The sequence below is a fragment of the Platalea leucorodia genome, assembly GCF_965183815.1.
Source record: "Platalea leucorodia genome assembly, chromosome: 2".
NCBI classification, from domain to species: Eukaryota; Metazoa; Chordata; class Aves; order Pelecaniformes; family Threskiornithidae; genus Platalea; species Platalea leucorodia.
Genome location: NC_138824.1, coordinates 93,134,487 through 93,160,406, shown reverse-complemented (window position 1 = coordinate 93,160,406; position 25,920 = coordinate 93,134,487). Strand labels below are relative to the sequence as shown.

The 25,920-nt window shown below is 45.0% G+C and overlaps 1 protein-coding gene across 1 annotated transcript in view; it reads right to left on the bottom strand.

Moving 5' to 3' along the window:
* Positions 1 to 7,683: 7,683 nt before the first annotated feature.
* The window catches only part of TSPAN7 (tetraspanin 7), a gene marked incomplete at its 5' end in the record, with an annotated part of 100,012 nt that continues 81,775 nt past the window's right edge, over positions 7,684 to 25,920 (bottom strand). The window contains 6 exons of the mRNA XM_082337911.1: positions 7,684 to 8,751; positions 9,071 to 9,143; positions 16,704 to 16,787; positions 21,338 to 21,493; positions 23,157 to 23,252; positions 24,732 to 24,806. Coding sequence (XP_082194037.1) covers positions 9,075 to 9,143; positions 16,704 to 16,787; positions 21,338 to 21,493; positions 23,157 to 23,252; positions 24,732 to 24,806 — 480 coding nt within the window. The 3' untranslated portion in view covers positions 7,684 to 8,751; positions 9,071 to 9,074. The remainder of the gene's footprint in view (positions 8,752 to 9,070; positions 9,144 to 16,703; positions 16,788 to 21,337; positions 21,494 to 23,156; positions 23,253 to 24,731; positions 24,807 to 25,920) is intronic.

The following is a 25,920-nucleotide window of genomic DNA, read 5'->3' as shown; positions in this document are numbered from 1 at the left end:
GAGCATCCCCTTAATCCCCACTCTCCGCAGCCCCGGCAGCTTTGCCTGCAGGCCAGCAGCTGAGCAGTCCCGCTCCACCATCTCACGAAGAGCTGGTGCAAGAAGCAGCAAGGGGGCCGACCTAGGGATTGCAGCTCTGCTAAGGGTACCTCAGAGGATGGTTATGTGTCCACATGAAAAAAATATTTTCCCCCCATGTACTTTTTTTTTTGAAGTAAAGTAATTACATCAAAACAAATGTGTGCTCAAAGAAGCTTACAGCCGTGAAATTAGACATCCATAATCTATGAAATGCCAAAATCGAGATTGCCTAAAGCAACTGTAATGCAGCCCTGTGCTCATTGCACTGATCCCAATAGCCTCCACACTGCCTAATTCTGTTCTCCTTATTTTCTGCCCCAGTTTGTTCTTATCCTTATACCCACAGCCTTAGCTCCATGGCATGACTGTATTTCCTTGACATATGCAGTGAGATGGTGCTCTGATACTGCACTATTGCCTCCAGGCAGTACCACAATGCGAGTTAAGCAATCATTACATTTGCAACTCATCTGAGTGTTTTATCTGGCTGCACACAGCTTGGAGCAGCAGCGGAGACATGGCGACCACAGAAGCATTTGGTAGAGCTGGCTATGAAAGTCTGTGCTGGCTCCAGAGCCAGCTGCCATGCTTGCCTCCAGTGCTCACATGTTGCCCCTGGGCCTCTAGCACCATCTCCCAGCAGTCCTCGTCCTCGTCATGGGGTGGAAGGTCCCTGCTCCCCAGGAGAGCGCAGGGAGGGCTGGGAAGGAGGAGAGGCTGGAGGCATCTTTTTGCCTTGGAGTGGGAACGGGATCCCTAGCAAATAAGTGTGACATGGCAGGGGGAGAAGTGGGCAAGGAAGAACTTATCTGCAGCATGTAAATTTGCTGCTGGCCTCCTTAATTAGACCTCCCATTACCTACTGTCTTTCCACAGGGAAAGCCCTGGGGGCCAAGTTCCCCAGTGTCATCCTGGACCACTTCTTCCTAATTTGGCAGCCCAGCTTGGAGGGGAGGATTCAGCTCTTCACTTGAATCCTTGGGTTTGTAGATGTAATGGGGAAGCTTTTAAAGCCTGGCTGCAGGAAGCTGTGCCAGCAGCCCCCTGGTCAGCGGCAGCAGCCTGGCTTCCCACCAGACCCAGGCTGAGCAACGGCCATGTGGGATGCGCAAGTCGAAGGGGAGCATTGCCCCAGGGAGTGGCAAGGATCCTTCCAGAGCAGGGGAAGGGAAATTGTCGTTCATCTGTTCACTCTTTGAGTGCTTTCTTCTGATGGGGAGCACCTGCCTGTGCCATGCCTTACCGCCCTGAAGAGAACCAGGTGGCCGTGATGGCCATGGATGGGCTGTCAGAGCAGGACAGCCACTGAACTGAGAAGTCAATGCGATTTTTGCATCTGCATCAATGTATGTCTTGCTGAAAATGCCAACAATCAAATAGGAGCAATGGGGAAGGGATGCTGTCGCCTGGTGCTCATTCCCTGTGGTGCCAGCGGGTTAAGCAGTGAAGAGGAGACAGCAGGGACACACAACCCTCTGCCACTGAGCTGCTAAACACCTCTCAGACAGTAAAATCACCACGTCCAGACAACCACTCAGCCAAGTCATGTTCCACCCCATCAAGCTCTACGGACACATTCAGCAAAAGGTAGTAGCCAGCACTAGTGTGTCTCCATTGGCTTCATAAGCTTTGCACCCAGGGACAAATGAAGCACTGGTCTTTTTGTATGCTTTGCTTCCTCTGCTTAATGAGTAAGAAGTCAAGTCTATTTCACTAATCCAAACAAATTATTAATGGCCTTTCATTTTGAAGCAACCAGCTCCAATGTTCACCAGAGTAGGATTGCCTCCTGTTTGTGACTGTCCTGCCGTCTGCGTTGTCAAACAACGTCGTGTTAGAACAACATTCATCTGAGTGGATTATTATTGGGTTGACTACCCCTTGGGGTGTAATGAAAAGCATTCATTAATTCTCAGGGCAGGAGGGCTAATTACTTTTTTATAAAAAAAAGTGCTAATTGCCAATAACATTTTTATTGAATGGGTCTCATAGAGATTATTTTGATTGGCTTTTTGATTTCCCTTTCACATTGTAGCACTTAAAATGCATAGTCCAAACAAGGAGGGAGCATCTAGGTTATCCAGATAAGCATCGGGAGGAAACCCCACCATTGCAAAGACCAGTGGACTATGCCAGTCTATGCTCAGTTCAGTGCTTGAACTTGCTATGGTGCCAGCCAGCGTTTTCTGAGTCTCATACCTTCACGCTGCCTCATGCTTCCACGCAGCACGTGGAGACCTGTTTTCCGTGCTCTCCCAAGGCACAGCATTGATTTTGGCAGGCTGCCAGCGCTGGTGTGGCAGAGGGAGCGCACAGGGCTCAGGCTGGTTCCCCACAGGGCTGAATTTCACCTCGCCTGCAAGTACCAGGATTGCATGAAGGTAAACAGAGTAGCACACAGCAATAACCCACGGGCTCGATGTACCAGTTCCTATACCTGGGAGAAGGACTCATTCACTGACATTTAGGTCACAATGAAATCCAGGATGAAGAAAATTCTGGGCAATTTTTTGTTTGCTTTTAATTACAAATAACTACAGGGCTGAAGACACCAAATAGTCAACATATGCACTAACCAGTTCTTTTAAGCAAGCAATAAGTTACAAACGTAACATTAAAGGTAAATCCCACAGCAGCATAGTAAGCCCGTGGGAGCCAGAGTAGGAAACCACCAGTGTCAGACCGCTCCTGCAAAGCCTCAGGTAGCACTGTAGATTGATGTTGGCCATGAATTTCATTGCATGGGCACCGCAGTAGTTTCTAGCAGTCTGACACCTGCAGACTCCCACAAAAGGCTGCTCTTACCATCAGGAGGACATAAGAGGCGTCCTGGCAGGCAACAGTCCCCTCCGAACCGTACCACAGACCCCCCTGCTGCAGGCCTGAGCTACTGAGCCTGCTCAGCTTGGAGGTAGAGATTGCTGCACTGCCATGTTGGACATGCAATCAGGTTGACATACATCCCATTTCAAACCCTTTTGACTGAAAAAAGAGAAGTTCATATATTTTTTTCTTTTTTTTCTCCCCCTAGCCCACCCCAGCAGTTCTTCCACTGGGCATCAGCCTTCTCTCACAACATGTTTTCTGATTCTCTACTCAAGAAGATAAAGCACACAAACCATGGCTTCCACGCAATCCAGAAAGCTGTCCTTGCTTCCCCTCTGGAAATAACTGCAATTTAAAAAATATTAATATTTTTCACTTGGATGAATAATCTCAATTTTAAGAACAGATAGGGCTTTCAGAAATTACTTTTCACTTCTGAGTGCCCTGAGATGTTTTGAAAGGGCTGGATTCCCAACAAGTAGGTTGCTTGGCACTTTCTGAAACCTCCAGAGGGTTGCCCAAAATCTACTGCTTCTGAAAGTCTTGGCCAAGACACTGTGTTATATGACTATGGTGAATAAAAAATAGCATTCTGGTGACTTAGTAGTTGCATTGGGAATGTACATCACATTCGGAATCACACTGTTGTATAGCGCACCAGGGATGTTGTCTATGTGTGTGTGTATACACACCCCAGTTATCGATTACACGGAAGGACCGCAATCTAAAATAAGTACTTGGTGTCACCTATAGATAGCTTCAGAAGAGACCAAAAATAGCCACACTGCGGTTACCACAGAGCAGAACAGACTCCAGAGCTTGAAGAGCTGCTGCCTCAGCACGGCTTGCTTTTAATGAGCTCACATGTACCAAATATCTCTGGTCACGCCGGAAAAAATGAAACGTCCTTTGAATAAAATGTTTCCTGGCTGCAACAAGAACAGGTGCAATGACAAGCAAAAGGCAAAAGCAACAGCTTTTTTCTTCAAAATGAGGCCAAGCTGGTAAAAACAGCTTGCAGAAAGTTGACCAGATTTTACACATTTGGGGGGCAAAACACTTTTACTTACAAAAAAGCAGAAGTGTCAGTTGTATGTTGAATGATGAAGATTTCTATTTTTATTATACAGGTTCATACTAAAGCATCCCTAATTCAACCCTGGTAGAAGTCTAACATCCCAATCAACCCTGCCCCTCCAGTGGGATGCCAGGTATTTTATGCATGGGGCTTGGCTGGCAGCAAATTAATTTGCTAATCTTAAAATAATCTTAAACAGCAATGAGCCATTAAAGTCAAGGGGAAGATCCACAGAAGACAAAATCATTTTAGCTCCTGCATTGGGTCCTCCGAGCAGCAACACAGGCTGAAATCCCATAAGCAGTCCTGCAAAGCCAGTCTCCTCCACAGTGATGCTCGCCCAAGGATGGTGGCAGCCAGAAAGGCTCTCCAGCACAGCCGCCTGCTCCCAGAGCTGCAGTTTGAGGCTACTGTGAAAAATCACCTTCACAGCAACATATTATCCTTGAGGCAGTGCTTGGGGCTGTCCTCCTCAGCAGAAGCAAGCTCTGGGAGGCAGCTCAGGATGGGATGCATGTGCCCACTGAGGCCGCTGGTCCACCTTGCAGCCAAACCAAGCTAGCAGCTCACCAGGACCAAAATGAGGTGGTCTCAATGCCCCTTCTTCCTCCTCCCACAGTCCCGCTCCATCTCCCACTCTCCTCATCCCCCAGCCATGTCCCATTCTTCCCACGCCTCCTGGGACTCATCCAGTTGCCCCATCACCTGCTTTGACTCCCAAACCTGCCCACCCTTCTTTCGCCCAGCTTGGGTCTGGTGATGGCAGTGAATGCAATTTGTTCGGGGAGGGATCAGGCAGCCAGAGCCAGCCCAGCGCAGCAGGAGCCAGCCCCCTCTGCCGCTGATTCAGTTCATGCCAGAGGGTGGACCTCAGCCCCTGAGGCAAAGCCCCCCTGGTACCCCCTGGCAGCTTCACCTCCAGAGGGAAAATCCCGCACATCTGTGCCTGGCTGACATTAACCCATACTCAGCAGATCCAGCTTTTTTTCCTTTCCACCGCCTTGCTTCTCCCTCCAGGAGGGAGGAACAGAAGCGTGTGAATGCTGCGCCCAGGGCAGGGGATGCCACGGTGCCAGCTAGCGCAACCCTCCTCGCCGGAGCTGCTGCGTGGCCCTGGGCCCAGCCGGGGGGATTTCTCTGGGGAAGCCCTTGGCGGGTCCTTCACCAGCCTGATCCTCTCCACGGAAGCTGTCAAGAGCCCAATTAACACACCTACCCCGTACAGCAGGAGTGCAGCTGGGCTGAGGGAAACAATTGAGCATGCACTGGAGGGCTTTGCTGAATGGACTGAATTCACCGCTTATGCCTTAAAGCTGAGCACATGCTTTACTGAATGGGGATGGGCAAGCTGGAGCAGTTTGGGGGCCTGCTGACCTGTCACCCAACATCAGCATCTTCAAAAGAATCAGCTTTTGGCACAAACAACTCTTTCTTTCAGGGAAAAAAAGAGGAAAAAAAAAAAAGGAAAGAAAACTGAGAAGAGGCTGGTGCTTTTCCACTCCGGAAGGTCGCTGGTGGCTCCTGAGGGAGGAGGTGTCAGCCTTGCCCCCCTCCCTCCCCTCCATGGGGCAGGGGAGACCTGCCCGGGGATGAATAGGGGAGGGAAACTGGGGCAGCTTGTGGGCCAGTTCTTTCTGGTGTGGAAAAACATCCCCCCGCAAACTTCCTGGCCAGCGGGAGAAGGGCATGGCTCCAGCATTGTGTAGCCCCAGCAACGGAGCAAGTGGCTGCGACTGTTTTTAAGCCCTTGGAAGGGACTGCAAATGTGAGTGCTGCGACCCGTGCCGAGTGGCTTTGGCCCCAGCAAAGCACGTGCAAACTGCCCAGCATTTATGCAGGACCTGTATTGGCATTCTCCACATTTAAAGATGTCCCACTCCCTCGTGGTAGATGCTTTATTGAGGGCAGATTTAAATTTGTGGACCAGCTTCCTCTTCTCATATTTACAAATCTCTGTTTCAAATTAGTTTTGAGCCCCAAGGACAGGCTATGGTGGGGAAGAAGGGGGAAGGGGAGAGAGACAGATGACTGGCCTTTGTGAGTGCTTTAATTGCTCCAAAGTAAAGTCATTTGCTTGGTAGGGAAAAAAATCAGTAAAATGACTTCCACACTTCCATAGGACAAGTGCTACAAACTTCACTATGTGCTATTCATTTAGAGTGGCAGGAGAACATATCAGATGATACAGAAGACCTTGGGAAAACAGGTCTTTAGCTGGAAGTCAATGCGTCCCCAGCCATAACAGCATCCTGCCACAAAATACACTTCAGACTCCCCAACACCTTAATGCCCCTCTTGCACAAATATACTAAGCCTTTTTGTCCCCATTACCAACAACGTTTAACAGGGAAAATGTAAGTGATGAAGAAAATACGAGTTGCTCATGTTTTTCATGGAACAAAGCAAGCTTGTGGAAGTGCGTTATAGCATGCCCAGCTCTCAGCACAGCCAGAGCTTTGGCTCCTGGGCACCACAGGCACACAACCTGCCGAAGACCGCATACCGTGGGGTTGTGCATTTTAGAGCCGAGCTGAAAAATGCAAATTGTGACAGAAGCCAAATGTGAAGCTCTGAGCTGTAATCAAATACAGAAGCAGAGACTGAGCAGCAAATCACAGCTTTTCATTTTGGCAGTGGATCAAATCTATAAAAACCATTACCTGTGTTTCAAGAGCAACACGGAATACTGATTTCCCATCCCCCTGGCAAAGCAACGAGGGTCCCACCCCTCCCTGCTCTGGAAGTGCTCTCTGAATAAAGCCAAAGATGCCACTGGGTGTTTTAAGACATGCTGCCTCAGCATACACCAACAGGTTTTTTGCCCGCGCGGCTGCAAGCCCTTTTAGTGGTGGGTGAGAGCGCACCGACCGCGCCAGCACCGCTCAGGGGCTCATCGGGAGCCGCTGCTGGAGGCACCACGCCGGCAGCGCTCCCCAGGCAGAGGGTCGCAGTAACAGGGTGGCTGGCACTGATGGATGGACAGACAGAGGGAGGATGGGCTGAGACTCCAGCAGCTGTATGGGCTGTGCAGACACAGGTGCTGCGCAGCTCCTCCACAGCCGGAAGGCTACAGGGCTTCCCTCCTCAAGTCGTCTTCGCCGTCTGCATTGCCAATGTAAGGGCTTCGTTCAAAACTTCCAGGTTTAAACTTTCATGGACTTTCCATCAGATCTTCAACACCTCACATATTCAACTGAGAAAGAGATAAGTGCCTACCTTTCCACGAACGCAGCAAAGACGGCCATTACCTACCCGCCTCAACCCCAAATCCTTCTTCTCCCCGCCCTCACCAAACTCAGAACTGCTTCGTGCCAAAAGCATGCGCAGTGCTGAGGACGGGATAATTAAATGCTGCAGATTGGATCAGTCACAAGAAGAAAAATTGCAAAGCAGAGGGTATGCATTTGTCACATGGTGAAACCAGCTGTGGAAGGTTTTTCTAGGAATTTTGAAACAATTCCAGCTCATTCTCTTTTTTCCAGGGTAGTAACATTTTTTCTGTCACAAGCAAGTTAGTTGTTAAAATATGCATAAAGACATGTCACTCCAAGCTGTGCTCTTGTGTTTCATGTTCACTTCCCCCCTCAAAAGAGTTTTGTTATGACTAAAGAATGAAAAGGAAGCAGCTAGAAATCTGTAATGGTTCCATTTATTAATACGTATATCACAAATACTCACAATATCAATGCATTCTCGTTGGCATGCTAGACAGAGGCATTATTAAAAAAGTCCTATTTTTTTTTAAAAAGGTTTTAAACTTTTGCTTTCCCCCAAAAATATTTCATATGCCTGGATTTTTTTTTTGTGATTTTTTTTTTTTGTGTGTGTGTGTGTTTTTATTTCGATTTGATTCAACAGTGTATTTGGTGGCTGCAACCTCAATGCAAAAAGAAAGAAAAAGAAAGAACAGGAAAAAAGTATGAAGGCCGCAGTACAGCACAGTTCAATTAGTTCGTAACTACCTAATAAAAACAAAGGAAGCAAAATTCCTGCCTTCACAGTAAGCAACAACACAGCTTAATAACAGTATTACACAGGATCAGGTTCAGAGGCAAAATGCACTAGACAAAGCCTACCGGGATACGCACTAGGCATACAACACTGAGTAAGAATCAAAGATGTAGAAGAACATCAGGAATAACGGTTCCCTTCAAGCACAACATTTTAACATCATTTTCAAGTATCTTTATGTTATGTTACTGATTCCTTTGTTTTTGGGGAAGGGGGGCAGGTGCAGGGAAGGGGGAAAGGATGAAAACCTTAGTAAAGCAATAAACAAAACAAGAAATTAAGATAAACCCAAAAGAATATATATTTCATATACCGGTTTATATGAACGTGTGCAACACTTATTAACCATGGTGAAAGGCTAATTATGCCCTCCAGTCACTACATGCACAGCCCGATCAATGCTGTTAATGAATTACCTTTGTTAACTTACGATGCAACTACTGTGTATCCAAGAACATACATACGGTGCCGTCCTACGCCGAGCCGCGGGGACGGGGTCGGGGTCCGGAGGCCGAGGGGACCCGGCTGCTGCCGGTGGCACCGCGGTACTTCACAGAATGGTACACTACGCATGGGACAGAGTTCGGGAGGTGGGGTGCGAGTGCGCGCGCGCACGTGCTTGCTTGTGGGGGGATGGGTGTGCGTGCGTGCGTGCGTGCGAGAGACAGTGTGTGCTATAACATTCGTTTCAGTCTTTCTCCAATTCTGCAGCTCCTGATCTTGAGACAGGCTCTGGACTTCGCCCTCCTGAAAGACTGGGTTGGGGAGGATAAAAGAAAAGAAGTGGGTTGCTTTGGTAGCTAACAGAGTTCTTGATGGATATTTTGCCCTCCCTTTTCAAGAAGAAAGCCAAATGACAAAACATTCAATAGTATGTTTTCCCTTTTTTTTTTTCTCAACCAGACAGAACATTGGGATGAAAATCCCAAAGCAAAAAATCCCATGGGAAGACTTAATTCTCGATGAACATGCTGAGCATCTAAAACTTGCCTGCTATCTTCAGCAGAAGCAGCACAGCGTGACAATATACTGGAGCGTATATAGCCTACCGCATAGAAAGCGGGGAAAGCTCACCTTGTTACACCATCTCATACTGGTTAGCAGTAATAAACCGGGACAGACAGCACGCCAGCAGCATCCCGATCAACTGTTCCGGACAAGAACAGAAGTAGAATAGAAGGTAAGTTAAATTAAACGAATGCAGAGAAAAGGAGAGGCCATGGTACGCAAAGATTTCATGTTCTGGAGTTATTATGCACAACATATTTATGCCCTGTTTTAAGGACCACTCTAATCAGAAAAACAGCATTAAAATCTCCCATCTTTCTTCATTGGATCTTCCTCTTGATTGTTATTGGAGCGTATTTATTTGATAGCACACCTTTTTACTACTGTTAAAACCCGCTGTCATTGCCTGGCCACGTCAGACATGGATGGGTAAACTGGCGGGGGTATCAGTACACCACCGGCTGCGGTTCACTCGCAAGCTCCGCCTGGGTCCCTCGCCACCCCCCGCCACCACCCAGGGCTGGCGGCCCCCTTAACTCCGTTAACAGCGTGCTGGGGAAAAGCTTCCTAATGCCCCAGAGTGGTTATGCTTTCCTTACAAATGATGCAGCACCAGAGGAATGAGCGTTATAAATCTGGAAATAAATAACAAAAAAGTCTTTCACTATTCCCTTGGCTGTCACTCAGATTATTGAAAACAGATCCCTGGCTTCCACTCATCAATAAGCACTCAGTCATTTCAGCGTTTTGCCTATTGCAGTTCGTTAGCGTTTCCTGCATATGCCAACAGCGTTAATATACTATAAATAATTCAGCCTCGCTTTTCTCATTTGGATTGGTCAATTAATTAATTCATGAGCATATCCAGATTGTTACAGCTCATCCCTGGCTATGGGGGTGAGGCAAGAGGGCTGTCTCTGCAGACGGACCAGCCTTCCCTGGACCTGGCTCCACGCAAGGGCTGTTGCAGGTGCTCCAGTTGGCTTACCCGTGCCTGTGGGCCACCTCCTCTGCCCGTCTCCTGCTGCTGCGGGCAGAGCGCATCCCAAGGGAGAGATGCTCAAGGAGGGGGATCACAACCTTTTGGCAGCAGCGGAGCTCCCTCAGACCCCGCAGAGCGTGCGTAGATAACGCCTGGCTGGCTGCTCGTCCAAACTGGCTCCTTCTATTTCACGCTTGGGATTGCGCATCCTTTCCCCTAGACCATCAGTGCTCTCTGTTAATGCAATCACTATCAAAAGATACATCTTGTCTACCAGCCAATTGCTTGATTTGCACTGGCATCAGCCCAGAGCAAGACCAAGCCAAGGTACCTCAAATCCAGATAAATTGTTTTCTGCCCCTAAGATGTCACGTTTCTGGTCAGGACACACTTAATTTGCCAGAAATTTGCCGCTACCACTCCCTCTCCTGTTTCAGTGTCCACCAGGACTGCTCTGGGCATCTCAAAAGGGCTTGAAGTCATCTTTAAAAGCAGTGGGAGTCCCTGCTGTCCCCCACATGCGACCCCTGATTTTGGCACCAAATACCAAGGATGACACTGCCTTGGTTATAACTAGATGTGGGACACAGATAACACCTCCTGACCAACCTCCAATAAAAACCTAAGCTACTAGGTTTTGGGGGCTGCATTTTCACAGTTGCCAAAAGAGATGTGGGTGCTGAAAACCCTCCTCAGGTTTTGAAAACCTCACTTGATAGCAAAAAGACATTTTAGCCATCTGGTTGCCTTTTCTACTAAACTTCTCTAGACTGTTGTTCCAGCAGGAAACTTATTTGGCAGCTGGAGTGCTCACGCACTCGCCCAGGAGTTCACGGACCGGCGACTATGAGGATGCCATCATAGTCTGTCTGGGCTTTGCATTTCCATGCTTAAATATTCCAGTCACCAAGAGGATGATTTTATCAATTTGGCCATTTGGGAAGTGTTGCTGAAAACCCACCACATTCTGCGGCTTTACTAGAGAGTCTTTAACACTCCCACTGCATACTCGTGTGATGTTTCTTTAGCTCAGTTCAGTTTTGGAGAATGGAGAGTTTCTCATAGCACGTCCCTGGTATGTATTTCTCTGTGCTCTGACAGGCAGAACAGAGTAAGTGCCTCTGGGTGGCCCTGTCCCACCTGCTTCGCTATCCCTTTTCCATGTTTGTGGTACCTATCAGCCTTCTCTCACCTTCCTCAGTTGGTCTCAGAGGTTACTTCTCTGCCTTACTGCATTTTTCATTAAGACGAACTTCACAGCATATTTCATCTTATTTATTTTCACTGAGCAAATTCCATCCCAGACCCCAATCAGTTCCTCCCTCAGCCTACAGTGACCAACAACGTACATACATTCACGTTTACTCTTTTTTTTTTTTTGAAATGCCTGTGCCACGAGGTACCTATTATTTCCCATCACGAGCACCTATTATGGCCATCATTGTTCCGGGCCACAATCTGCTGCTTGTATCAGGTTTACGCTGGGAAAGATGCTGCAGCCTGTACAAATGGGAAGCCATGGGCTTTTCCTTCCCCCTTCAGCAGTAGCAGACCTCCCCAGCTACCTTTAATTAGGGATTCTTCTGTTTTACGCAAGCTGTAACTCTAATAATCAGCGTGTCTAAGCTTTGTAGCATTTGCAGGCATGTGACAATGTTTTGATTTTCTCAAGTCACTCATAAGATGAACATCAGGTTACACACGAATGTATCTTTCTGATCTTTGGCCCACTTACTAATTCTTGGCTCTGACTATATGTTGGTTTATGCATTTAACTGGTTACAGTACCATAATATTAAACTTCTGTATTTAAAAAATAATATCATGCATATTGAGCCATTGCATACACATTTTATACAGCATTTCTAGCTATTACCAGGACATAGCAGAGCTATAATAAATATCTTAGAAGTACTTTGAACACATATAAAACCACGTATTTTCCAAGGTGTGTAGACTTCCACGTTTAACCACAAGAGTACTGTCTCTCCTGTAGCCAAGAACAGGCGATAGGCGATACCGTATAAAGTTGCTGAATTTTCCTCATGGTGCTCTTTCATTACAGTCATAACTACAGTCCTCTGCATTTAAATCAGGTTAGAGGCTCCCAGTCTGTGAACCACAAATGAGCGCTCTCCACGCCCCCCCTTGCTCCCTGCATTTGCTTGATCACTGAGCAACCTCTGCTCTTCCGACGGGAGGAAGCCCCTTATCCTATTGTGCAGCAGGTCCCCGCAGCTCCTTTGAAAAACCAGAGGAATCGGCATAAAAGGATCCCTGCAAAGAAACTAGCTGCTAGAAGTTGCATTCATTTCCCTTCTCTCCCATTGTCTCTCAAGTGCCCCATCTCAACTTTTATCCACTTATTAATTTATTTTTTTTAATAGTCCCAGTTTTTTGAGACTTGGTTCTGCATTTGTATTCTCTCTCACTTTTCCCCTTTCTTCTCTTTTTTTCTAAGATTATCTTGGTCCTCTGAACTATTACACAGAAAAGTGAGAGTTTGTCTTGGTACCTCTGGTCTTGCTGCAGCAAACTTGAAAATGCTGACAAATTATTTGACTTAGAACACTGGAAAACCCATATCCCTCGGGTGTGTGTCTTCTTTACTACCATCCTGTTGGCCAAAGCTCATTCCAGAGAGCAGAATGCAGTGCATATGTTATTCATCTCTCCATGGTTTCTAGCAGCCATCTCGTGCGTATCTCAGATCTGACCACTGAAATCCATCCACAGCAACTTCCTAGCAATCTTATCTCCCATCACAAACATGATAACTGGCTTTTTAATATAGCTATTTTGCAGGAGTTAACCTTGACTGGAAGCTGTCCTGTGTGACATATTTATTACATCTTATTATACTGAAGAGTAACTGAAGTGCAATTTGAATTTCCATTTTACTTTAGGTCTTGGTATCTTCACCATTTCTCATTCTTTGAGAGAATTTCTGTAAATAGAAATGTGTTGAACTAACTGGGAATTCATTAGTGGATCAGGTAAGTTAAAACCGGATTTTTTTATTCATCAGGAATAATTGTTTAGTTGAATGATTTACTTTGCCATATTCTCAACATGCAGATCTTCAAGCGTCCAGATTCCCTGCCTCTGTTTTAGAAGACAGCAAATTTTCCATGTCACAAATCACTTACCTAAGTCAGCCTCCTGTGCCGTGGTTTGCCTCTGGCACAGGTCCTATCTCCATGCTGAATCCACAGTGATTAGTATTTAGAAGCAACAAAATCAGTCTTATACTAGATTTCAAATCACATATTGGATCCCAATACGGATCCCACTCCCTAACCCTGGTAAAAGGGGTGACTGAAGTGTAATCCTGTGCTAGGGCTAAGTCTCAGCCTCCCTGTACTCAGACAGGAGCTGCAGCAGACAAGGTGGATGATGTCTGCACCAGAACTGCATCCACAGTCAGGCAGAGCTACTCACATTAACCTTAACAGTGAAGAGGACAGGTGGATGCTGCACTGTAGAGAGGGACTGTAGCCGCATGAGAACATATCTTCAAATGATGGGAACCGTGCATGCTCGGGAACTGTTTTTGAGCACATGGAGAGCACCTGGCTTCCAGTCCTTCAGTACAAAAGGAATAATTTGGCCTTAATGCTGCACTGAGACTCCCCTACTCAGGGACTCTACTGCAACCACAATCTATAAGCCCTCGCCAAACCCTGCCTCTTGTGCCCCTTAAGCCAATGCCTGTGCTCTAGTTTTATCTAGGCAAAACTCTTCATCATCTATGCTGCTTGCATAATTTTATTCTCTGTTGGGCACAACACAGCAAGCATTTTTCTGCTCTGAAGAGCACCTGCTAAACTGAAATTATTCCAGCTGGAAGTCAGCATTGGCATCTGATTCCAAAAACAATCAAATTTTATTTTATTATTATTATTTCAAACCCAAGGAGCAGTGCAGACAATGTCAGCAACACAGCAGTTTTTTTAAAACTCTGACTCTGATTGGGAGGTCTGTGCCAGGCCTGTAAGATGTGCAATGCCGTTACATCAACTTTCCCTATTTCTGGGAATCAGCACATTCCCCATGCTAGTCAACACCTACCAAATCATGTGAAGGAAAGGCCCTTGAGCATGCTTTACTGTAGAAGAGCAACATGATCTAATTTGTCTTTTATTTAGATTAAACTTATTCTCAGTAGGAACAGCGAAACCTCGCCTACAGCTGGAGCACTGCCTGGCATTACTGCCAGCCACGGTTAACCTGAAATCAATTTGTAAACACAGTCCCTAATTGGGTCCGGCAAAACAGATTAGGCAGTAAATGATAACTGGCCGCCTTCTATTCTTCACACCCCAGGAGAGATGCATTTTTCTCCCCTGCATCCCCTCTCTTCTCCTTTTTACACATTCGCAAACACCCGGAGCAGCTGAGTATCCACTCGGAGCGCCAGAGCCTTGTGCTCACGCAGGGGAGCGACATCCCCAGCTGGCAGCAGGGCGCACGCTGCCACCAGGCAGCGCGAGCTGCCAACGCCACATCAAAACATACTTTGGTTTTCACTTGGAGCCGCAGCGGCAAAGTGCCTTCCCCCCCCGTGCTGCCTGCAGCCTCTCACGCTAGTCTCGCCTCGCGCCAAAGGGCTCCCCTTGCAGGGACCACGCTGCCCGCGCTGCTCGCCCGCCTTCCTGTGTCGAGCTCACGAACAACTGATGACCTAGAGTAAACATCCCGGCATGCGCCAAAATACTAACAGTTCCAGCTGCACTCTTCCTACAGTCTCCCTCCCAGCTGTAAACAACTTTCGGGCAAGATATGATGATGCTTTGCCTATCATACATACGATACACCGATTAAAGGCTTTCAGGTAGCATTGGTCCTGACTGAGGCATTTGCCCCAGCATATGAACTGTAAAATTCTACTCATCCCATTTTTCTTTTGGATAGTTTTATATGAAGCATTTTAAGAGATGCTTTATAGCCTTCTGGCTGTCTAGAAACCAAACTGAAATAAGAGCTCAGAGTCCTATAGCAGTAATCAAGTCATAATCAAGGTTGGAGAAGAGTATCAAGACAACCGTGACCATTCAACAAGAACTAGAATAGCCTATTAAGAAAAAAACCGAAAACCTCCTCCTGCTCCATGCACGAAGAGCTTCAGACTGGTGGTTTCACCGCTTCTGGATCCTGAAGACCTGACACCCACGCACACGCTCTGGGCGGCTGGTGGTATGATGAACCAACAATTACGCCCACATGAAACAGGCTGACAGGCCAAATCATGGGCTTCTCACATCTAACACCTAGGCTAGAAGGCACCAGGTTTCAAGATATGCCCAAGGCAGGGCAGTCAGCTGCTCTGGGCCCAAACAGTTTTACGGCTCCCTCGGGTTGTGCGCACATTGACCGAGAGGAGGCGGTGGCCGTTTTCCACACGGCTTGGGGGCAGTTACTCTGAAGAACCTGGAGGCCATTGTAACTGCTGAGCAAATTAAGCCCAGAGAGATGTGACTAAAACACCGTGCAGCCGAGAACGAGCTGACCACATGGGGCAGCAGGGGCAAGAGGGCAGCCACAGCCCTCCCATTAATTCACTTGCCCATCACTGGCAACAGCACTGGCAAATCACTTGTTTCCGGTGCAGCACAGCGTAAACCTACAGCTGGCTAACTGAATTCATGAGTTTTAAGAAGTCATCAAATAATTTTTCCTATCACCTCATTTTTTCTAACTACTAGATAAACATAAGTCATTCAACAGATAGATATATTCATATTTTCAGTGTCACCTCAGGACCCAGATTTTTAATATTTTGTGAATGAAGCAAATGAAAGTTGCATGATCATTTTAGAATATGACATTTGCAGTTGTACTATTGTACACTCCGCAGAGAGAAGGCAGAGTGCCTCTCAGGTGGAAGTGGTTCAGGCATCATACATGTTGCTGTGCGTTTTTGCTGAACCATTCTGCAAGCACTTTTGCATTGCCCGTGTCTCCCTCTCTCTCATTTTTGCATGTTTCCAGGAAAGTCCCTGCCATCACACATGAAGTGACTAGTATAAAGAAGCATCTTGTTGAAAGATGCGGGTGTTTTCCTGCCCCTTCTTCATCAGAAGATTCTGACCAGACCTTTAGTTTCCCCAACTCCTGTCTAGGTAAAGGCAGTTTGAATACCAAGGAGCAGCAAACACCTTCTTAGCTCTCCTCTTGTCCCTCCCATGCCAAATCCCTTATGGTGCAGGCAAGGAGTTGGTTTAATAATCTGATTTTGGCAGATCTCTATTCAGTGCTAAAAGGAAAAAAAAAAATTTGGTCACCAAAACCAGGTGCCCCCTCCAGGTCCAGGATGGGGAGGCCTGAAGGTACACTCTTATTTGAATTCGAGACTCCTTTAAGAAAAAGTAAGAGTGCTTAGAACATAGAAGCCTATCCAAACAATGGATAAGCTATTTGTCTTCTTAGCTGTTTATGCTCCATTTAAGCCAATGTTTTATTGGGTTAACCTCTATTTGACCCAGTGGAGGGACAAGTTGTTTTCCTTGAGCTAGTCATTAGCTCAACCATAACTGATATTCCCAAGGAGAAACTTCATTTAAGTTGAAAAAAAGAAAATCAATGAACAGATGACCTCAGGACTAATGAGCATGCTGAGTTCAGTCCCTTTCCATAATCCTTCCTTCCTTGAAGTCTGGGTAGAGAAAAAGAGAGAGGGGAAAAAAAGGAGGGGAAAGGAAGTGTTTATGCACTTACCTGTGAGAATGCAATCCCAAAAGCCACTCCAGCTATGATCCCCATATTTGTCTCCATAAAACTGGTCACCAAGTCATAACAGCCCTGGAAAACAAACATCATAATTCCTTGTATCAACCTTCCCTGCCACAAATGCATACACACAAATTTCTCATTTAAAATGGACTTGGGCTAGACAATATTTTTGCTGTCATTTCCAACAATGTCACCTTTTTATTTAACCGCAATTCTGAGTGAATGATGGGAAGTGGTGGCAAAACCAGTTCTTTTTAGAAACAAATGTATTTCAGTACTTTTAAAAGCTAAATGTGATGTTGCACTCATTTTTATAGGTCTTATTAAAGAAAGACAGTTCGCAATGTTTTAAAAAACATTAATATAGCTTTGACCTGAAACCAAACCAGTAACAATATAAGGTAATGTTATAATACAATACACGTGTCAAAAATGAATAAATGATGCTGATCTCCTAATACTCCAGATATTTAATACAAGCATGCTTCAGGTGTCCAGTGAGGCATTTCTGCTTGCCTTCGCCTGTCAAAGGACACCAGGCAAGGTACTGAGTAGTATATAACTCTAAACCATATAACAAAGTTATCAAGGGTTTTGTATGAAGTTTCTTGGTTCATTTGCTCTCGGACATAAAATTTCCTGTCCTGCTCCCCAAACCCCATTTTCTCTCTCTAGCTCAGACCCTGACTCCATCAGCTGACTCGCTTCCTCGTGCCTCAATTCACAGCCCACCCCCGGGCCAGAAGATTCATACACATTTCTGCCCTTCTCTTGGATAGGCTTTTTTGAGATGTCCCCCTCAGTATGATAATTTTTGCCAAGTTTCTCCCCTCACCTACTCTACCCCTCAAAAAAGCATTTGAAATTAGCTTTCCTAGTTTGTGGTGTCTAAATGCATCTAAACAAGTGACGTAAAACTTGAAGAAAAAAAGGATAACGTCTATTTTCTTTCATTACTAACCTATCTGCCCACACAATCGAAAGCCACCCCTTGGCCCCTTCTGCCATACTTCCTCAAATGACCAACACCACTCTCAGTCTAAAGCCAGTCCCAAGGCATTTTATTTAATGTTATAACTTTATCCACTTTATCAAAAGTTGGAAAAAACAGAAGTAACACCGAGTTCCCTTTTCCAGTTTGGACTCCTGTCCCTTAAGAGAGAATTATCTCTGCGTTCAACCTCCATCCACACCCCCCTCACTTCTGCAAACACTTTAGGAACTCTTTACATGACTTCAGAGCATTAGATGCTTGTAAAAAACAACAGCTAGAAGGAAAGGATGATGTCCTCTATTAGAGACAGGCCGTTCATGAACTAAATTGTATCATTTCTTTAACCTCTTTTATAATATCAGAAGACATTTTATTTAATCCTGAGAGTAATGAAGTGGTAAACCTAATAGTAGCTGAGGACCAGCATAGCTGTAATTCAGTTCTGAAATGTTTGAGTGTACATATTAATCCCTAATTATGTCTTACAACAGTGTACAATATGTCAGATTCAAGCTTGCTTATTTAACACATCAAGTAACTATAGTTGTGTGTGTCTTACATGTTATGAAATGAGATTAGATTTCTCAAGCAGTGCTTTTATTCCATCTGACATGGCTTAATGTTCTCCCAGCTCTTCTGAAATCTGCTCTGTTCAACAGCCTTCAAGAGATGCAACATCTAACAGCAATGGTAATTTGAGGGAGACAGAAGATCTCGTTAAAAAACATGAAAGGGAGATAGTTTTGATCACTCTCCTCATTTGAAGACTGTGTTTTCCCAAATCACAATCATCTGTTTCCTGAAGTGCATTGCATAAATACGGCTTAATTGCTCAGTCCTTACTGTGCACAGAGCGAGAGTGCAAGAAGCACCCAAGAGTTGCATGTACAGTACAGAAGTATGGGAAGCACTGTGTGTGCACATCTGGGTGCTCATTCAGAAGACAGAAGTGACAATTTAGCAAGTATCCGATCATTCTTCAGTCCATGCATCTGTTCCTTTATTAAGATTTTAGAGAGAAATAGTTCTTGAGATTCGTTGGTAATGAGCGCTGAAGATTAAAAGCACTATGTGAACATTAATTAGCTAATCTTAATGACAGCTTTTAAAGTTAGGTATTAGTTCCATCTGAGATGAAGAAACAGAGAGAGAAGCTAAATGATTTACCCAAGGTCACTAAGCAAGTTAGTGGCAGAATTGGCAAGAAAATCCAGGAATGTTGTCTTTTAGTCCTGCAATTATATAATTAGTTTAATTCTCTTTGGATAATTCATCATCAGTCCTCACAAACTGCTAGTAATTTGATTAGCTCATCAAGAACTTGTCTTACTGATAGTTTTGCAAGACCCACCAAAAAGGTGTAGTCCAAATATACTTATCTATAGGAACGGTAGCAAGGGTCTTCCACAACACAGACAATACGTTTTTTCCTTTTTCTCCAACACACAGAGAGCAAAGTGTCTATTTCCAAGGTAAGCAAGGGGCTGGGGTCAGAGGCAATGACGTTTGCTTCCTATCTGAAGTGAAAGCATAGGGACACACAATATTTCCTCCTGCTTGCTTTTTGTTCTCACTCCCCTTTCAGAAACATTCCACCTTGCTCAAACATTTGGGACAACTCGGAGATCTCACAACTGCTAAACAGAAATTTTTACATCCTTTGATTACAAACGGCTATCTCAGAAAATGGGACACAATTTTTCAGATGTCACAGGACATTCGAACTTCCCCTAGGTAATCAAATCAAGTAACTAAAAGTCAATTGCTTCCTGAAGAATTCCTCTTTTGTCAGGCAAGTTGTGCATTTGCAGGAGAGACACTTAGGAGCAAGCATGGCTGGAAGTGAGTTACTAGCCCTGGACTAGCACAAGCTCATTCATCCCTCAGCTGCTTCCTACAATTTTGCAGGCATCCCTTGCTAAGAGGAACTCGCAAATGGACAGGGATTTCTCTGTGTAGGCAGAGCAAGCCCAGCACTTTGGGGAAACATCAGACTGGTGCTGGGAATGCAAATGGCACCCACTCAGTTATACAGCCAGGAAAGGTTCAGAGTTTATGGTCATCCCAAACTGGAAAGGTGGGACTTGCTGGTGGAGTACCAGTCACACCAGAAAGCTTTCCTGCTGGGAACGTGGGCAGAAGCAGGGTCTCAGGATGGACTGCCCAGGAGGCACTCTGCTTGCCGGGAATGCTGGCCATACTGCAAATCCCCTAGATCCACCCCATCCTGCCTCTCACCTTCTTTCCACTTCTACAAAAATGGAAAGTTACTACAAGTTCACAAAGTGCAACTGAATGGAGCGGCTCATCCTTCATACTCATGCAACCCAGCAAGATTGCTTTGCTGGTGGCCACTGTGAGTTTCATAACAGATGGATGTCACTGATGTCCCACATATGCCTGCAACAAGTGGCTCTCATTAAACTATTACAGAAAAGAAAGGCTTAGTGGAAAATCACCCTCTAGTATCCTTTTTTTTAATACATGCTAGAAAATGTTGTCCACTTGACTGGTTTTCAAAGATGTTTCAGGCCATGCTCAGCCACCACTCCAACCTTCTTATTCACAGGTGACTGAGGTGAAAAAGACAGAAACAGAAGACAGAAAGGTATTTCCATATTTCCCCTGTTATCTACTCAGGACTTCTATTTATTTTTTTAAATTCAACTCTGAAAACAAAAACAGAAAAGAAAATAATCCTTAAGTCTGACTAAGCTATGCTGCAACTTACAATTTGGCCACAATATCCCTTTTACCGACAGTCTGTTGCCTCTCTTGCAAATCTCAAGTGAGAAAGAAAGAATTGATGATGCACTAGCATTTAAAGCAATAACTTGGGTTGTATTTCTGCAGTGCAGTGTCTGCTACATATGCTGCATTCTTTTCTCTTCATTCCTCCCTTCCTTTGTGTTTTCTGTATTTTTATTCTCCAATTATTCCTTTTCTTCCTGTTTTCCCAACCTGCTTTCCCAACCCTGTTCTGTTTTCCCAACCTGCTCCTTTAGGTGAGCCCAGGGGAGGGGTCACTTTGGCCACACTACGCTTGCAGCAGCACATGTTCAAAGATCTTCTTAAGAGTCACTGTAAATGTACCAGCCAACCACAACACTTGTCCATCACCCATGTTTTCTCTGTTTGCGATGACAGTTAGGCTCCGGCACTGAAATTACTCTTTGAACATAAGCAAGAGTAAAACCTGTCCTTCCCTCCACCTAGCTACGTCTTTGTCCTCAACAAAACCCCACCCCATTCAGCAGGACCAAGAAGAGAAGTAGAGAAGACCGACCTAACCCTCAAGTGGAGTCGAGCGCACATGCCACTTGCAGTCCTGTGCCCAGCCAGCACTGCCTCTGCGTGCAGTGCCGTACCTCAACCTCTGCTGCGAGGAAGGGGAACAAAATCCCTCCTCCTCGGAAACGTCACTGCACCTGGTCATTTGAGAAAGGCCAGCTTAAAGAATTTGAAAGCAAGCAGGGGGCAAAGCCCATCCTTACCATCACTCCAGCCCAATACACACATTATCAACCAACCATTTGAAACAAAATGCGATTGTAAGCAGCCATACGCTTCACTGGTGTACTGGATAGTTTTGTAACAACTGCCTCCGGCACAACGTTACTGGTACCTTCTGGTTTACTTTAGTGGCAGCCACGGTCATGTTGCGCAGATCCTGAGTATTACAGTCACTGGAGTTCATGCAACAGCTTGTAGGGATGCCGTGTTTGAAGAAGTAAGGGCTGGTGCTCCAGTTGGTGTAGCTCTGAATGCCACAGCAGCTCAGCTACGAGGAATACGAGGCAGATTTAAAACAAACAAACAAACCAGAATTAAAAATAGTACAGAATCATCACTGCCCACTTAATAAGCTTATAATCAACATAGAGACAGGTTGTCTCCAGTTTTGAAAAGTAGATTCCACCCCCCGCCCCATCTATCACAAAAGTATCAGGAATGTCATTTACAGAAGATGGGAGCAGACAACCTACTAAAAAAAGGTACTTTATGAGCAGAGCTATTATTTGTAACATTTGACAAAGGTCCAGCCATAAAGCCATCTTTTTTAGTTGAAGGTCTGTTGGGGTTTTTTTTATTTGTTTGTTTCCTTTGCTTATTTATTTATTTGATTAAAGATGATCATGGAAATTCAAGACAGAGCCTCACAATGTGGTCAAAAAAAATGGCCTTAAAAACCCCAAAGCATTACATACAATTGCATATAACACATACAGGGTCAAACTAGTACAAATTGCTAAGGTGAGGCAAGCCTCGCCAACTCACCAAAATAATTTCTAGGAAAATTCACTGAGCCATGAATAGAAGGAGACCATATGTTCATGAAATGAAATGAACATTTTGCTCTGACAGAAACACTGAATAATTACTCAAAACTATTTAGTTTAGCCAACTCCAAGGAATCAGAAGTTCAAAATACAGGTTAACATTAGGCAAACAAACAATTTGATGGCAGAATATACACAGTTTAGAGCAGTACAGTAATCTGCCAACCCGGAGAAGCCAAGTTAAAGGCACAGTTTCAAACACGCTGAGGGGTCCAACTTTATAGCTGTAATTTCTAAAGAAGATATAGAAGTCATCGATACAATTACACTAAAATTTCAGCTCTTCAGGAAGTTACAATCATCTGAAAAGCAAATTGGCTCATAGAATGTATTGTGAGCTGAAGGGATAGCTTCTTGCTATGGTACAGTTTCCAGTAGGAATTTAAATGTGAATTTTATCGCTCTGTGTTGTAGTTGGTGGACTTGGTCCCTTATGGTTGGCATCTCCAACTAGTTTGGCCATGCTGTGGCATTTGGTCATGCCCTGTGCCCTGCTGGAAGGCAAGGAAACCTCCCATTGCCTTGCTACTGCACCCTGTGGGTGAGAATGGCTCTTCTAGTGAGCACCTAATCCATTTCTCCAGCATGGCCAGGGAACAGCTTTCACTGACAACCTCAGCAGCACATTTGTCCACCTCCTTTTCCTCTGGAGAAAATACACCCTGTTTCTTCCCTTAACTCACTAGGTCTCCTTTGCCAGCCTCTCATTGTATTTGTGAAGAGAACTGCTGCAGTTTATGAGTGATACAGGACACTAGATTATAAAATCCTGTGTCCTCCAGCTCAAATTTCATAATCCTATTGACAGATTCCCTTAAGAACACCTCGTTCTCAAGGGATAAAACTGGCTCCTAAACGTAATTCAAGATTTGGGACCAACAACAAGCAAATGGGACAGGCCCTGTCTTTATTACATAGCTTGTTCATTAAAACTTAGGCATCTTGGACATCTGATCTTTAGGTCATCTTTGCCAGCCTCTAATTTTGCTTGCAATATAGAGCTTGCAGTTTGAGCCATCCACACTTTATGTTCTGTGATCAAATCTGAATGTATGCTTTGTCTCTCTTTATTTATTAATCTTTAATATCCAATTTTAGACTTACACTTTCCTGTACGTTATCCACTGCATGGCTCCGCTCATCGTTCTTGTTGTAATTCTGGATTGCTTCAGTATATGTCCTAAGGAAAGTATCCTTGATCTATGAGGGCGAGGAAAAAAACAGCCCACATAAGCAACGAAAAGTGTAACATCTGAAGAAGTTTTCGCGGGAAGCAAATGCATTTCCAAACCTAACAAGGCACTCAAACTAGCCCTTCCCACTCGTTTTTAAGTGTTTTTTCAGAGCTGGCAGATCTCCTTCTTAACTGTCAGGAGTCACTCATGCCATTTTTCAAGTGGGGTCTATTGGACATAGAAAGAAAACTACCCCATCAAACTGCTACATTTAAAAAAACAGAAAATGACTTAACCTATAAGAAAGATACTCTTTGATGCTTTTTCCCCAAACACTTTGTTCCAGCACTAAGTCTGAAGGTTGCGTGCTTCTCTCTGCTCATGGATGCCTAGTGGGAGCCAAAGCTTGGGCAAACTCCTTGGTGACAGAAACCAGTGACATGAAAAGAAGACACGAATCCCCTGACCAGGTGGCAGCCCTCGTCCCCAGCACCAAAGGTGTTTGGGTAAGGAAGAAGAGGTCTCTCAGCTGGAGAAGGTCAGGCACATCACCGGGAAAGGCACTTTGACTGGGTGGTAAAGGGGCTGGGTAGCAGATGATTTGGGCAACCCACATGGCCTTCACAAGAGACTGCTGCTCCCAAAAGTGAGCAGCAACCTGCCGCTGAGGCTGCCACAGGTTAGGCAAGATGAAATGGCAATCCTCAGCAGATGGACAGGTATTTCAGGATCAAATTAAAAACTAGCCACCACTTGCAAGGGTAGACACCAGAAAAGCCTATAGCAAGGGAAATCTCATATCAAAAGAGGAGACTAGAAAGCCAGTTAATACAAAGAGAAGAGACAAGGAGGGTCTCTAGAGTTGTTCTGGTTCAGCACTAATGGCACGTAGGTCCATGGACTTAAAGCCAGAGATAGACCTGATTACAGTGGATAAAGCAGAAGTGCTACTACAAATCTAGACCATCATGATTTTTTAAAGCTTCTTCCTGTCCCAGTTTCCTACCTCACTCTATTTCTAATCTCTCTTTATTCTCAGGATAGAAACAAAATCCCATCCCACTCCCTTCCCCCCCCCCAAAAGAAAAAGATTTACAAAACATCGAGTTTGGTCTGATGCAGAAGTGCTCTTTGCCTTATATAAACAAGCACTTGCCTGGCTGAAGAAGCTATGTTTAAGAAAACCATTTAATCTATTTTGCAGCCCTCAGCATATGTAAAAGAGTAAAGAAGATCTTACATGATGGACACACAAAACCCGATAACTCCAGTGTAAATTATCAGGCAGCTGAGGCCAAGAGCTTTGGCTAAATCCCTTCATTTGGAATCGCATCAGTTTTTAAGAGCTGTACATGTTATTGTTGCACATCAGCCGCATCCCTGGAGATGCACATGGAGCCGCCGAGCTCAGCGACCGACATATTCTCCACGCTCCAGAGAACTTCTCAGCAGCTCCTGCCCCGGGAGGCGCTGCCATATGCGAACTCAGCACATTTCCACCTACCTCGTGGCGAAACACAAACCCTGAAATGCCAGCCACTAGCTCAGCCAGGAACACCAGGGACAAGAACATGGCATACTGAAAAGGAAGGAGGCAAAAGAAGTCAGAACGTGACAGGCTTTTGTCTCAGCACAGATTCTGCCTAGTTACCACATAAAATTTAACTTTCCGCTCTAGACACCCTTTAAAGACATTAATAAACCAAAGGTTTTTTGGAGGCGATACATAGGTTATTGCCTGAATATGTGTCTATACAACTCACAAATGATATGTATTGTCTAATTACTGGCTTTTCCAACATTTCTCTTCCCACATTTCTTACTGTTCTCATATAAATTAAAACACACTCACACACTCACATGCTAGAGATGGATCCAGGTCACTCAGGTTTTGATCTTGCAATAAGGAATACAAACAGACCCTTTTTGTTTGCATGGCACTCTGCTAAAGTAAATAGGCTTCTCCGGGTGTTTTGGTTCCTGTTTATCCATCTCACTGCTAGACTGGGATTTGCTGCCTGATTCCTGAAGTTTCTCCAATGAATGAACTGAACCACTGACTTCGATGGACATATTCTCACAGTAATACTAGACGGATGCTTCAAACACTTTGCTAGGCCAAGGCCCATGTTTGGCTTTAGCAGCAGCATTTGGATCTGGAGCAAAATAAACCTTGAAACCAGTGCTTTCAGTGTAGACATTCACAAACTATTAAAAATACATCTAAGCAGAAATAAAGAAGGTAAAGAAAAAAATGCAAAGTGGGATGGTAAAATTTGAAATTGGGGCTTAATCTTCTGGAGGGAAAATTACCTTTTTTCTCCATGTGCTAAATCACAGTTAATTAAAAAAGGAAACATTTTAAATTAAATTCAGTTCTAGCAGGTTTTAGTGGAAAGAGGGAAATTTATTTTTAATGGAAGATTGTTGGGGAACGGAGGACAACAGTGAAGGGAGAAGTAGAAAAATCATTCTCTACAGTCAATGCAGCTGCCAAATCACTGCCTGTATTCTGTTCAGGAGACAAAGAAAGTTTTGAAATATTTCTTAGGTGTACAATGAAAATAAAACCATGTGCTTGGAACAGCGCATGCCACTGTAAGTGGCATACATTTAGAAAAGTTACATGACTTATGGAGCAACTAGCAGAGTCTGAATTCCTGTGGATTTAGATCTTCTTTCACCTTTATCCC